Source organism: Eschrichtius robustus, chromosome 10 (assembly GCF_028021215.1).
Source record: "Eschrichtius robustus isolate mEscRob2 chromosome 10, mEscRob2.pri, whole genome shotgun sequence".
In the NCBI taxonomy this organism is placed as follows: Eukaryota; Metazoa; Chordata; class Mammalia; order Artiodactyla; family Eschrichtiidae; genus Eschrichtius; species Eschrichtius robustus.
Window position 1 is genome coordinate 106,883,928 of NC_090833.1, and position 15,946 is coordinate 106,899,873.

The following is a 15,946-nucleotide window of genomic DNA, read 5'->3' on the forward strand; positions in this document are numbered from 1 at the left end:
AACAATACACCTAATGTTGAGATAACCCAATGATTGCATTGCTTATCTGGGACACACTTTTGATGGCATAAGAATCAAGCTTTAACTCCTTCCACTCCAGCAGAACCAACCTTTTAAATGTATAAGATGTTTGACTTTTGACTCTGAGAAAGGTAGTACCTTGATTATTTCCCTGTGTTGACTCTGAGATGCTGACCCCAAGCTGGCCGCCGTAAGAATTGATGCCCATCATGCCACTGTGAGCTGGAGAGCTGGAGAGAGCTGGGATCTGGCTGGGATTCCTGGGGACACTGTACAGGGCTTCAGCGATGTCTGCGGCGCGCTTCAAAATGATGTCCTACAAAGTGGCAGGTTGAGGTGAGTGTTTTTATCGAGCAATAAGAGTTAAACTCAAGAGAGTGCAAAATGCGAGCACCTAACCTGGTTATTGTGTGGTGTCCCATAGAGCGCCTCCACCAGATCTGCAGCTCTTTTCAACAGCATTTCCTAGAAAAAGAAAAGAAAGGGTGGAATATAAGCAATGGTAAAACCCAAAATGGCCAACACAAAGGAAAATTACGTATAAAAAGCGGAAGTCCAGGCATCCCCCTAAAGTGTAAGTAACTAGCCAAGAGGTCCTATATTTGGTTTGACAGGTAGCATATAATCACACATATGAATCCCCCTATAAATGCGTATCTATGTGAAATACTTCTCGATAAAAGGGCTCCATAAATAGCTTGGCTACCAAAACAAAACACAACCAAATTAAGGGTAGAGTTGGCTAAAATTAATAACGTCATGGGAGTTCCATTAAAAACTACTTACAGACCATTCCATTAAAAAAATCCGTTATTCTAATTAACCAAATAGTCTCAAAATGATTGATTGACCTGAGTTTAGCTGCTTGCCAAGGAGTTGTCCAGAGTACTGAAATTATCTTGGCAATGCCTTCTGCAAAATTTTACTCTAATAAAGATGAATTCTTTCAGTAATATTTCCCCCTGTTCACTTTAACCAGAAAGAATTAGTAATCAGTAATCCCTTTCCTCTCATTTTGTCTTTTCCACCTTCTGTTTTTAACAGCCTTTTAAATTGCTATTAACCTACTTTCCAGATATCATCTAATTTAATGGTGGGGCTGGGGATTTTTCCAAGAGGAAAATAAAGGTGCGATGCAGAAGCAACTGCAGTACTTGAATTTCACTCACACTACAGAAAAGAGAACATGGCATTTTATAATGTATGTGCTTAAAATGTAAATAAAAATGTTAAAATTTCATAATTTCTCATTAATTAATACCTAATAAATTGATGTATTTTTAAATAAAGAAAGCTAAAATAATGGGCCAGATTCACTATATAATTTTTGTGAGCAAGTTCATTTGAAAGGGATACATTTCATAGAAATTATATATGGATGTGTTTTTCACTTCCTTAAATATCTGTGTACATACTAGGCCTTCAGTGAATACTTGATTGTGGATTAGTATGTCCCTGTAATTACGGGTAAACAAAATTACGTTTAAATACAAAGGAATGGGAACTTATACTTTTAAGCAATTATACAATTATTTATTTTCATAAAGTTGGCAATGTTTTATAAGCTGAATAATTGTAGGGTGTTTGTTTTATAGGCCCAAATTTTCAGATTTCATATTTCCTCAGAGATTGATCATAACATATTTCATAGTTAGTAGATATTTTATGTGCATCTTGTATCTCCAGCTTAGCCAAATTTCAATGCCTAATTTAATTGTAAAGAGACTTAAGTCGCTAGATTTATCTAAGTTTGCTGAAATTCTCCAAGAAGGTTTTCACATGTCATTTTCCAAAGCATTTTACCTTAGCTAATCTCTCAGGATCTCCAGGATGCCTTGGGATGACTTTCTGTAGTCTCTGAAAGCCATAGTCTATGGTGGGTTCATTTAATGCTGAAAAACAAAAGTCTTCTTTTTGAGTATATAAACTGGCCATAAAGCAAAGCTTCTAATTAAGTCTGCCATGGGTAATAGAAAGGTCTCCAAATTTCAGGATTATTATAATTATTTTATCATTTCTGCCTTAAGTACACACACTTACCATTCTCTGCTCACTCTCAAATAAGCAGAAACATTACACAATCAACCATATCCCATCCCAGTTTCTTACGCAGACGATAAAGTACCTTTACATGCTTTTCCCTTCTTCCCTCTTTGCCTTCTTCCCCAATATACCTTCATCATCTAGTAATTCTTCTCCTAAACATCACTTTTTCTTAATTATGCTCTTAAATATTTACATTCATACATACATAAACCTTCTGTGAGTTTATTCTCATAAAACCCTCTTCTTATGCATAATACACTTTCAGAATTTTCAATTATGTTTTGTTACACATATGTTCACTTCATGTCAGTCTCCACCAGATACTGCCAAGTTCCATAGGAGCAGAATTCACGCTTATTTTGTTTTGCCACTGTGTTCTCATTGTTGGAGACAGAGCCTGGCACATAATAGGCACTTAGTGTCAGCAATTGTAAAATGAATGAGTGGGGGAATGAATGAATGAATGAATGAAGGACCTATTTTGGCATTTCTACTGTGCTAAAGAGTTTTGGGGGTTGATTCCTTTATCCTTTGTCCTTCTTTCCTCTCCTCCTTTACTTTTGAAAAATGTGTTGCTTATATTTTATGGTTTTAAAATTAATACACGATCAAAGTAAAGAAAAAAGATATAAAGGATAAAATAATAATCACCTGCACTCCCATTAAGCAGCAGTAAACACAGGAGGGTGTATTTCCTTTTTAATCTTACTTTTTGCATATGTTTTATGAATATTTGTTTCTTTTATTTGAACTCTCAAAGCAACACCTTTTATTTAAAGAAATTATTAAAATTTTTAAATATAGAAGCAAAAATAAAATCATCCATAATCTCACCATTTTAGAGATGATCTGGGTTAACATTTTTGCTTATATCCTCCAATATTTAAACACACACACATACTTAAAATTATTCAGAGCATACTATTCACACCATTACATAACCTACTTTTTATCCACTTAACAATATATCAAATTTTTCCCCAGGTTATTAAATATTCTTTTATAACATTATTTAAAATTCCTGCATATTTTTCCATGACATGGTCTATAATTTATTTAAATGGCTTCCTAATGTTTGGCATTTAACGTGGTCCTAATTTCTCACTATTATAAGAATCAGAGCAAAAATTATCCTTTGTGCATAACTTTAATTATTTCAATTGGAAAATTCTAAGAATTAGAATTACCGGAGCAAACATTATGATTTATATTTAAGGCCTTTCACACATACTGTCAAACCACTCCTCAGAAGAACATATAAATTTATACTCCCTCCAGCAAGGCATGTGGTCATTTTAACTTACATTTCTTTATTCATCAGCGAGGTAGACGTCTTTTTCTTATACTTGCTGATCATTTTAATTTTTTCTTTTATGAACTGCTTATAATACTTTCTGCACTCTTTTCTATTGAGAATTAGGCCTTTTTTTTTTTACTTGTAAAAACACTTTACATATTAATACTTTTAATACTCTGTCACCATGTTACAACGTTATGTCCAAATTTGTCCTTAGGTATTACAGGTAGAAAGACCATCCCAACTCCAAGATCTGGCAGTACACATTCACACACACACACACACACACACACACACACACACGGGGTGGGGGCATGTTGCATATACATACATATACATATACAAATTCTTTACGTCCACCAGTAAAATGTGTACTGTTCATCGTACAGGTAATAAGTTTTTTGGTTTTCATTTTTTGCTATGCATGTCACTTTTTGTTGATTTTATTGTGAATATGATTACTCCCTCATCACATTTTCTAAGAGTTTTACTAGCGCCTAGAAACACTTTGGTTTTTATGTGTCTGCACAGACAATGTGTGTGAGGGTAGTGTGTGATAGTATATGCTATAGTCATTAAGAGAATCAGCTTTAGAGTCAAGTAGATCTTGGGTTTAAATTCCAGCTCTGCCATTAACTTCTGTGAGCTTCTGTTTAAAATCCATCTCATGGGTTTGCTGTCAAAATTAAATGAAACAATGTATAGCATGCCCCCAGCACAGTTCTTTGCAGGTAAAAGATCTTAACCAATAGCAGTTGTCTCTTATTTTGTAACCAAACCCCTGACAGATGTACTTATTTTTTCTGTTCATTCTTAGGCTTGTACATTCAGAGCATCCATATGTGATGATCATTTTGTCTGCTTTTGATAAGTATATTAATTCCGTTTAATTCTCTGAATCCCATTCTTGTATTGGCTAAAACTTCCCAAAAAGTGTCTGGAAAGAGGATGATAGTGGATATTCTTGCTTTTTTTTTCCTTTAAAGTGGGAATAACACTAACACTTCAGCACCAAATGTGATGTTGGCTATTTGAGATAGATATTAGTTATCATGCTTTGATAAGGGCTTTTATCAGGACTTCTTAGAATTTTAGGAAATTATAGTCATATGAATTTTCTCCCTGGACCAATTTAAATTGTATTTTAGAGTAGATTTCTCAATATTTCACAATTAAACCTTGACTCATGGATGTGGTATATCATTTGCTTAGTATATTTCTGAATACAATTTGTTAATGTTTTCTTATGATTGCTGGTGGGAGGATGAAATCAATTACATTACTGAGAATAGTGCCAGGCACATTTTGAGCCCTCAACAAGCGTCTGTTACTATTATTGTTGCTGGGGATTTGTGTGCCCATGTTAATAACTGGGACAGTGTGCATGGTGTTGTCGGCTTCTGAATTTTTATTTTATACCAGCTTTGAAAAAATAAATTGAGAAGCTTTCTATATTTTATCCTATGTACTATAAAACTTATATTGCATGGATATTATCTCTTGACTCAAAGTTTGAAAGAACCCCAGTGAAACTGCTCTTGTCAAAGTCACCAATAACATCTTAGCCAAACCAAGAGGAAAATTTCCATTCTTATCTTAAACTCAAGTTAGCATTTGACACTGGAAAAACTCTCCTGCTGGAAATACTTCCACTCATTGGCTTTCTTGAATGCACACTACCCTGTTTCACCCCTGCCGCTCCACTCGGGCAACCTCAACCTACTTTGAGGACTGCTCTTCCTCTGTCCATCTGATGCTTCTTGTTGCCAAGGCGGTCTTCTGCTTGCCTATACATTCTTCCTCAACAGCCTCCTCAGTGCCCCCAGGATTCCCATGTCAGGCTACATGCTATCACAAATCTTTATTTCCATTTCAGATAGCTTGCCCAAGATTCAGCCTTATTTATCCAAGTATTGGCTGGAAATGTCCACCTGGATGGCCCATAGACTCCTCCCATTCAAGATACCCCAACCTCATGCTACTCACACTGAATAGCCATGAGCCATCAAGAAATCATGCATTTCATTAAGATTTTAAATGTTTTAGCATAGAATTTAATATAGTATTTGTTTAAAATTTCTAATCTCCTATTTATGACTCTCCACACAGTCCCTCACCCCGCACCAACTTTGTTACAACATTCTGAATAGTTCTGTTTCTAATTTCGTCTTCCTTTAGTTCCAAAGAGAATATCCTAAAATTTCTAGGTGATTGACTATTAAACTCTTAATTATTTATTCTAATTAATTGCACTGGATTCAAATAGGTGGCCTGCAGAATATCTGCCTTTTGAAATTTATTAAGTTTTTTGTGAATTCATATTAGTCTTGTCTGTGTTCCATGGGAAATGCTTTCAATGTATTATTTAATCTATCTTTTTGATCATATTATTTAACATCTTTTATACATAATTGCTACTATAAATTTATCCTTCCACATGTTCCTTGTATGTCTAATAGGTTTTTAATGTATATGTTTTTCTCTAGTGATTAGGAAGATGCGCATCCTATTTTAATTTAAAATAGTCCCTCTGGCTTTCTATAAAAGTATTTTATTTTTCCTAATTGTTTGAGTCTATGGAGCCCCTCCACATATAAAAAAAACTGTTGCTTACCCTTAATTTCCCCACCTCATTCTCTGTACTGCTACATTTTTGTTGATGGTTCATGCTCTTCAGCTAATATTCCTATTATTAGATTTTCTATGATCTGTCCCTTTAAGACATTAATTTTCATGTTTATGTTAAGCTCTGTCATCGTATTAACAACAATTCAGATACTATATGTTTAACCACTTTTTCTGCTGACCAGTGGTCCTGGGGTACCATCACTTTTCCATTCTTGCATTCCTCACTGATTCAGTTCTCCAGCAGTCAGGTTACCTCAGTAGGAATAAGAACTGATTTCTGTCGGGGCCCTTGAAATAAGAGAATGTCTTTCTGTTTTCCTCACATATTAATGACAACTTCTCTGGACATGGAATTGTTGAGTGTACTCTTTCCATTCAAGATCTAGTTTCTGCTGTGTCGCTTGTTCTCACTCTGGGGGAGGGATCTGGGAGGTTTTGTCAGGGTTTCCACCATTATTTCCTGGCCCGACTCTTCTTTTCCCACGAGCGGAATGTCACACATCCTCCAACACAACCCCATCTGCACACATCAGCACAATGGCACAAAATTTCTGGCATATTGATGACACCAGCCTAGCTTCACGCACGAATACCAGATTTCCCTTATTTTTATGTTTTCTTGAAAATATTCTCCAGTATATCCTGGGGATGGGGGCCGATTAAACACTTGTACTCAGATTACCATCTTACCCAGAAACACATGTAAGAATAGCTGTGTGTATAATTGGAATCATTCCGTAAACTGTTTTTTTTTTTCTCCACTTAGCACTATAATGTCAGCAATTTCTGAAGACTTTTTCTTTAATAGTAGGATTTTTAGTGGCTATAATACTCAATAATGAAAATTGTTACGATCTCTGTTAGAATGAAGGTTTTACTATGTTACAGGCATTATGCTAACGCCTTTTACATATATTAGCTCATTCAATCCTCATTACAACCCTAAGACATGAATTTTATCCCCATTTTAAATGAAGCTCCAGGCAGTAAAGGTGGGATCTGTACCCTGGACTCTATAATTTCAAGGCCTGTGCTACCTTCACCTTTTCTGCTGTAGAGCCAGAGATGTCATTCCAAGCCCCTGTTAGATATGCCAGCAGCCCCCAGGCCAAAGGCTACCCCTCTGTCCTTCGCTACTGGACTGGAGTTGGCCAAGGGCAGAGTGTTGAAAGTGGCCATGCTACCCTCTGCTTCCACTCACCCACTCCCTGCACCCCCTTCCACCCCTCCCCAGGCTCCCTCTGCAGCTTCTAGCAAAGGGCAGATCAGAGAGTGCAGCCCTGCCCAGAACACTGAGGGTGAGAGAAGCCCCATTTGGTATCCATCAGCAAACACAGACAGCGTCCCAGCGCTGCGGGGTGAGCAGACTTAGTGACAAAATGGTCTAAATCAATCATAGCCTCGTCTTTTTTCAAATATGCACCATTTCATTACCTAAGATGCTGATTTTCTTACATGGAGAAAATGGAAATTTTAAATACGGGTATACTCCCACTGTGCTGAGCCCAAAGTAAGGGGATATCCCATAAGGCAGAGAATCTAGCCACCCTCCCCAAGGTCCCCGCTGTCTCCATGACTGTCCTTGTCCCTTCTCTTCCGTCTGCATGGGTAACAGGTTCTCGCTCCCTCTCACTAGAGCTCTGGCGGTCCACCCTCAGCCGCCGCTAACCTCCTTACTCCCGGGGCCTTCCTGCTGCCCACAAAGGAGTCTGCTAAAGCTGCGCTCTGATCGGCACGCCTGATGCTTTCTCTCTCATAGACTTTATCACATGGTTGTACCCACTGTTGTCCCTGTGAGATGAAAACCCCCAGGACACAAGGGTGATGTCTGGTTCATCTTGTCTGCCCTCCCCTCCTCGCTCCCCGCCTAAGTCAGAAACAGCAGACTCTCCTGACCACACTGGGCTAGCAATTCACGTTTTAAACTGAATAAGCAAAGCAGACATAATCATCTATTTCTCATGTTGAGTGTTTTCTGGAGGCCCCTGCCAAACTTCACAGGCATAACCTGTGGGTGGGTTCTGTGTGTATCCAAGATGAGAAAGACAGTGACACACACCATCGTGTATATCCGTATGGACAGGGAATAATCACACGGATGTGCTTGTGAACACACACACACACACACACACACACACCATGCCACTTAAGTGCAATTGTGAAGTAAAAATCATGAAGTCCAAACCATTTACTCAACACCAAACTGTAAGAGGAAAACTCAGTGAGTCCCTCAAGGGTTCAGCCTTCACAACATCAGGATTGCATTGCACAGCTTTTACTCTGGTTCCAAACTCACGTCGCATCAGACCAGTTGTTTGGCCTCCTATCGCTTCAGCCTCACCTTGAGTCCCAACTTCCCCCCCTCCCCGCTCCCTGGGTGTTCTCTGACTTTTGAGACCTGGTGTGAGCCAAGTAAACCTCAATTAGCTAATGAGGTGCCCAAGACCAGCACCAAGACTGTCTCTAAGGGCCAACCAGATCATTAACTGCCATCATCAGTGTGAATTTACAGCCTCTGCTACCACATGGAGTGCGGGGATGGTGTGAAGTCCTGCCAACCCCTTGGCTGACGGGAACATAAGAGAAATGCTGGCAAGGCAAAAACACAGTAAATTAAAAATATGCTTCAATGTATAGGCTCTATTTATCTATGTCTTTCTTTAGTAACATAACATTAAGGTAAAAGGTCATATCCCCACTGAAATATAATTTATATTTACCTTTTATTAAATAATTATGGCATGGCATGAAGTTAAATATTACAGAAGCTAATCAAGGGGGAATTCAATAGAGAAAACTCAGACATGAGAATTTCGCCTTTGCTATACATAGAATGTCTTAATCCTCCACTGGGAGTCATTCGGGTTTGCTTAAGGAGTTTAATAATACACATTTCAACTGCCACAGAATCTAAATCCCATTTGGATCAGCCTTGGAAAAACTTTCATCAATACCTTGAGATTTCATAATATTTCTCCTGAGAGCTTGGATCTTACGTGTCATTTCTTATTTTGATTGCAGGGATAATATATGAGGTTACTTACATATCTCGGACCCAACGACTAGATATAAACTATAAGCAATGTGTGAAGGGTTCCTAGTATAAGTAAATAGTATTTAACTAAAAATATCTACTGGGAACCACTCATTTAAAAAAAAAGCTGGCTGTTGCTCAATATTAATTTTCCCAAAGGGTTGGTGAGATGGATAAATTCTATATGATTGTTTTTCCTTAAGTGGAGTCACAGAGAGAAGATAATGCTTCCCCCAGCTTATGCCTCTACTTCTGTTTCCCAGAAATAGAGGGAACACTGGCTAACATGGAAAGGGCACTCCCGGTGAGAGTTCTGGTCAACCCTCAACAAAGACCGTGTTGACTTTGCAGGTAGGTGGTCATTTCTGCCACTGACCAACAGAAGTACTTATCACAAAGGTGGCAATATCAAGGGCCGATTGAGCTCCTTTAAAGAAATTTGAGAGGAGACCAAGAAGATGATGGGGTGAGGGAGGTCTGAGTGTTCTATCAGGCTGCCACTCTGGGATGTTGGCCTGGGTTGCAGCTTTCCTCACTAGTAAGTCTTCAGTTGGAGCCTAGGACATTGCGGAGTCTATGGATGGCCATCAAGAGGCCGACAGAAGTCTAGAAAGTCTGAGCCTAGTTGTGTGTCTGCAGCTATGTGCGTTTATCTGCAGCAAAGGTTCTTCACGTCTATCACAGAGACCACGGGCCACTAAGGGGTCCAGGCCACAGAACTAGAGGATCTCTCCAGTCCTAACTCTAAATTCCAACCTTCTCCAAGAATAAAGAAAGCAATGGAAAAAGAATCCTGCTCAAGAAAACTAAAATCTATGTAATGCGACCGCCAGATCAGAAGATGGACTTTGATATGCAGGCAGAGGAGAAAACATGCATGAGGGACATCTCTCCACACAGCTCTGGTCAAAGACAGCTACTCTCTATTGACAGGACGGGAAGGAGTACAACAGCCTGGTTTGCCTGGGGAGGAACTTGCATGCACACAGACTAGCTCCTGCCCTCATGCCACCTTTAGGATGTCTCCATTCTGCTCTTCCCTCAGTGTCTATGTCTTCACAGTGCTTTGATCTTAACGTATTGATCCCTGTGAGGTCTGCCTTCTTTGTGCTATGATTTTGGTTCCTCTCTTTCTCTCCCAATCCTTCCAATTTTCTCATCTATTCACCTACCTTCTGACATACTCCTCAGGTGTCCAAGATTCAAGGCTATGTTCGATTGGCATTATAATGCTCCCAACTTAAATAGTTTCATAGCATTTGATGGTGTGGTGGAGATAAAGCTGGCCTTCTCCTGGGATGCCTTAATTCCTAACCCTGACCAACCACACTACCTTCAAGGGCAGGTGGACTTTGGTTTATGTCTCTGCAAAAACAAAAGGTTGGGCTAAATGGCCTCTAAGACCCCTTGTAAGCTCTTGCATTATATGATGCTAAGACTATTACTTATTTGGTGCAGTGAAATTCTTCCTTGAGAAGTGGAGATGGGTGGAGTTGAGGCCATGGGCTGTTGAATTAAGTTGTCTTTAACCTTTGCTACACTGAAATCTCTCCCTACATCCATTTGTTTCAATGTAGCAAAGGTTCAGTGTCACCAATGTAAAAAAAAAAAAAGAACAAAGATAATATAGGAACACATTATTAAGAGGTGGTACCTGCCTTTGTGGATACAGGAATGAGAACACGAGGTGAGAAATAGCAATGCACAAGTGAAAGATTAGACGGAAGCCTTGGATATTTAATTTTAAATGAAATATTAATTTAATATTTAATTACGCTTTGGTTTCAAGAAAAACTGCAGCAGCAAGACAGATTGTTTGAAGAAGGGAGTAATATACATGGTTAAGGAGACAACTGTAAAAATTAAAGATAAATTTCAAGGGTAAATCTAAATGCCACCACGGAGCAGTTATGAATATGCTCTGCTCTCTGTAATGTGTATTTAGAATATTATAGCTGAGACCACCAGGCCATTAAGAGGCTGTGATATCTCTAGTGAAACAACAGCCCCCTATTCTGGTGTCTCCCCAACAGAGACATCATTCCTCAGACTCAGCCGAGTGATGGATCCGAATTTTACAGGCAGTGGGAGTTTTAACTTCAGTAAAGCTACAGGCTACCAGGAGGGCTCTTCATGCAACCTGTTTCTAGTGAAAATCGGGAACAACTGGTACTTGGGCCCCTTTTTGATATCCGAATTGGGTATTTTTAACTAAAAATCAGATTCATTTCTTAAATGAGATTTTTTTTTTCAGGATAATGCTATAAGAAAAAAGAAGAAGAGATGTGAAGTGGGTGAGCTATTAACAGTTGCCACCCAGCATGCACATCTGTGCAGTGCGCCTCAGTGGAAGCAGGGCCCCAGGCCCCGTGCCCAGCCTCGGGGAGGAGGCCGTGCAGGGTATGATGTGGGCGGCAGGGCTGTGGAAACATCTAGGCCTCCCATTCCTAGGCCTCCCAAACCGGCTGCTGCCTGGTTTGGGCCATTTTCTTGTTGATTAATGCTTTCGCCCAAATAATGAACAGGGAAATCAAATGCATGTGTTTGTGCTAAAGGACTTGAGGACACGGGGAGGGGGAAGGGGAAGCTGGGACGAAGTGAGAGAGTGGCATGGACATATATACTCTACCAAATGTAAAATAGATAGCTAGTGGGAAGCAGCCGCATAGCACAGGGAGATCAGCTCAGTGCTTTGTGACCACCTAGAGGAATGTGATAGGGAGGGTGGGAGGGAGGGAGACGCAAGAGGGAGGGGATATGGGGATATATGTATACGTATAGCTGATTGACCTTGTTATACAGCAGAAACTAACACACCGTTGTAAAGCAATTATACTCCAATAAAGATGTTAAAAAAAAAAAAAAAAAGTAAAACATAAGAATTGCTCTGGGAAGGAGGTGAGTTGACGTGGATTCTTTGGCTTCTACTCGTGTCTCCATAGCCAGGGTGTTTTGTCAGCTTCTAAGTTCACTGCACACCTTGGGAAGCAGCTCCTGAGCCTGCACCTGGGCCAGCTGGGCCCTGTCGGCCTCTCCTTGGAAAACCTGTTTCCCCTTCAACCCACTTGCAAACAGCCCCCATGCTCTCGGGCTGCCTTGGCCTTCTCTGTCACCTAAAAACCCTGATTTCTAATCTCGACCCAGATATGAAAGGCGTGATATGGTGGGTCTTTCAAGAAGAAGCCACCTTTTACAGAAGAGAAGACATGCAAAAAAAAGTCCATCCTTGATCAAACAGCAGTGACGAAGGACGCTACCGAGAACTCATCCCAGGAACTCTGTACCCCACAGCCAAACACTTAGAATAGTAAATTTTGCTCATATTTGTATATTCCTATACAAAATACATTTGCATATCTACGTAATTTCATCCTCCCAGTAAGATAGGTATCTTCCTATTTTTTAGGTTAGAAAACTAAGGTGAACAATAGTTAGGTGATTTGCTGGAAAGTTCAGACTCAAATTCAGGCCTCTAAACTCTGTGTCACTGACTGTCTTCCATTCCGGTGCTAAGTTTTCTCAAGTTTAATAACAAAGTGGAGTTCATACTTTTTTGCCTTCTGCAATTTCAGTTATTCATGAAGAGGATAATATCTATGACTTCTAGGGAATTCAAAGCACTTCATGGGCTCTAAGCCTACATATCACACTGAAATAGAAATATCCATTATCGATCTGGAACACCAGGGCACGGGTGAGGCATCCTCTGAGCCGCCTCCATGCTCACTGGCCAGGCCTGTCTCCCGTGCACTTCCTCAGAGTAACAGCCAGAGAGCCAAGGCCACTGGCATTTGCCAAGTAAAACTCCGGATGAAGCCAAATAATGGCCTTAGCATAATTTCTTCAAAGAAGCTATTACACTATTGGTAAGTAGCACAGGTCAATGGTTAAGAGCACAACTTTGGGATAAGACTGCTAGGTTTGGACCTAGCTTGGTGACCTTAGGCAGCAGGATTCTCATCTATAAAGTTGAGATACGAATGGAACCATTAACATGGGAAAAGGTGGTGATTATATGAGCTCAAAAGACAGAGCCTGGCCCTACGTGCTCAATAGATGACAGACGTGATCACTGAAGTACTAGCATCATTTTTTTTTCCTATAAGTTCTGTCCGAACTTAACCAGCAATCAAATGTGAAACCCAGACTCTGCAAAAGATCATAGGAAGATACTGAAAAGCTCTGCACATCTACCCCCATACCCTCAGTGACCTGCCATCCACTCATGCATCATGATTTTTCACTGGTTTCTGTGGATGGTACAGATTTTACAATTGTAGACGGTGGAAATTCTACCCACAAATGCCTTGTTCCGGACTTTCTCTCCCTGCATCCTCAAGACAGACAAGAAGTACACTGAACAACCAATAACCATGGTCCCATTGGGAGCCCCTACCAGGATTATATTTCTGCACTGCCAGTTTTTTGTAGAAAAGTCTGCAAGGGGTGTAGGGGATCTCTTCCCCCCTTAAGCCTCGGCTGGTACCATCTCTAGGTCTCAGACCAGACAGAGGAAATGGGACCTTTCCTGATGAGCTAGATTCTGGTGTGGATCTCTTGACTCTGCAGCAGCAGGCTACACTTTAGCAAATCGTGGTTGGAGGAAAATAGACCTACAAAGTCACAAGTGTGAAGAAAATGTGTTGTTTTTCAGAGCCCTGATGTTGTTTATGCTGTACTTGGCAACAACAACTGTGGGAAGCTGATTACTGCATTTTGTCTAATTATACCAGGTAAGTTCCATCTAACAGGCTTGGGTTTATTGTGGTGGTGCATCCTTGGATACAGGAACCACCAACAGTTGGACCATGAACCATAAGATGTGTGTGGTGGGGTGGTGGCTGAGGGAGGGGAGGTTTTCTGGAGGCTGCCTTCCTACCTCCTGCTTTTTGAGTCTCTTTCTAGAAGATTCCACCTACGAGTAAATACTATTGTGTGCGTGTTGTAATGACTCAGTCTCAAAAGAACTGCCCCATGTTGTCGAATACTTTACAAGCCAGGAAGTCACTGCAGCAGCCTGATGAGCAGGACTCAGGTTTCCCAAACTCATTTCTTTGTTTAAAACACAGATTCTCAGACCCTCCCAGAAGAGTACCATTCGATATGTCTGGAGTGGGGCCCAGCATGATTCTTATCCTCAGCCAAATTCGGGAAACATCTATGGGTCATAGTATAATTAGCACCAGAGCTTTACAGATGAAGAAAGTGAGGCTCAGAGAGGTTAGGTGACTTGACAAAAGGACAAACAAGACATGGATGACACAGCCCACATCCAAAAGCAGGTCTGAGTCCGCTGCCCCTCCTCTTAGATTCCATCCCATCCCGGAATCTCACGCTGTCCCCACTAAGATCCTCTAGGTTCAGGGTTTCCCTTTCCTCTGGAATCAATGTGGTATTTTCCACCTCACCACAGAGCTGACTCTTGTCTCAGCCTTCGGTGGTCTCGGAAGCACCTTCCTGCAGTAGCCCTGGTTGGGACTGGAGGGGCTGACTCCCAAGGGGCTCACAACGTGTGGCTCTGAGGCCAGGCTGGCTGGAACGCCTCGCAGGGAGAAGGCCGCCACGATCCTGCAGGCTCCCTGGAGGAGGCCCCAGCCCCACCTTCATTCACCTGGGGGAGCCACTGCCTTTCCAGCTGTTGGTCTAAGATTCCCAATGGGTTGTAAATTAGCTTTACATGTTAGTGGCTGCTAGATGGGGTGACCAGAAAAGAGACCACCCATCCATTTCCTGTGGTGTCTGGTCCCCTCTTTGGATAACATCAGCCGCTTGTCTCCACCAACCCGAGTCGCATTTGGCCCAGGAACCTCAAAAGTGGAAGTTTGTAGGGAGAGTGACCAGGCTTCTGAGCTATCCTGGACCGTGTTTGTATTTCTGTTTTCTTCTCTGACTGCGGAAGCGTATACTCCTGCATCCCTACTCTTCTCACCCCTAACTGCCTCCCAAGGTCCTTCCTTCTCAAAGGCGAGAAGGATGAAGTTTCACTGCTTCATCTGGAAATACGTTCTTTGTACCTAAAGAATCAAGATTGCCGATGTGTGCTGTTTCAGTATTTAAACGTGTGATGCAAATTTCTTATATATTTTCTTCATTTAACTTTTAGTTTAAAATTACTTCATTTTGTTAGAAAATAATAAATGTAAGTAAAGAAAATGAAAAAAATTAAATAATAATATCAACATCCAGAAGCCACCATTGTTAACACCTTGGTATGCAGGCTTTCATACCTTGGGTTTTATAATGCAACTACTCTTTTTCATATATATATATATAATTGGACCATACTGTACATAGAGTTTTTAAGCTTTTTTTTTTAAAAATCACCAACATCTTTCATGTAATTAAATATCCATCCACAGCATTACTTTTAATATCTAAAATGTGTTTCAGTGTAAGGATGTTTTATTATTTATTTAATGAGTTCCCTAATGGACACTAAGAATGCTATTAACTTTTCACGATTATAAACAGTGCTCCAATGAACAACCTTCAGGCAAACTCAATTATTTCCCAAGTATACATTCCTAAAAGTAGAATTGTTGGGTTAAAGGGTACATACACTTTTTTAAGGCTAGTACCATTAGGGTACTCTGCTGGAGCCATCTACCTTCCTATAGTAGGATGTTAGAAAGTCCCCACTTTCTTCTAATTTTGCCATCCTAGGCATTTTCGTTTGTTTAAAAAAAATCTTTGCCAACTTGATAGGAAAAAAAAAAATGTTATCCTGTAGTTGCCTTAATTTGCTTTTATTTGATTATTAATGTGGTTGGGATTTTTAAAAACATGTTTATTGCTTGATTATATTCCTTCTTGAATTAACTCCCGATGTTCCTTGCTAGCTTTTTAAAATTAATCTTTATTGGCATATAGTTGCTTCACAACGTTGTGTTAGTTTCTGCTGTACAGCAAAGTGAATCAGC

The 15,946-nt window shown here is 40.2% G+C and overlaps 1 protein-coding gene across 1 annotated transcript in view; it reads right to left on the reverse strand.

The window, feature by feature from the left end:
• Positions 1-15,946, reverse strand: part of EBF2 (EBF transcription factor 2) — a 188,642-nt gene that overhangs the window by 17,225 nt on the left and 155,471 nt on the right. Inside the window, exons 11-13 of the mRNA XM_068552112.1 lie at positions 1,825-1,913; positions 421-486; positions 160-337 (exon numbers count right to left, since the gene is read on the reverse strand). Of these exons, the coding sequence (XP_068408213.1) occupies positions 160-337; positions 421-486; positions 1,825-1,913 (333 nt within the window). The remainder of the gene's footprint in view (positions 1-159; positions 338-420; positions 487-1,824; positions 1,914-15,946) is intronic.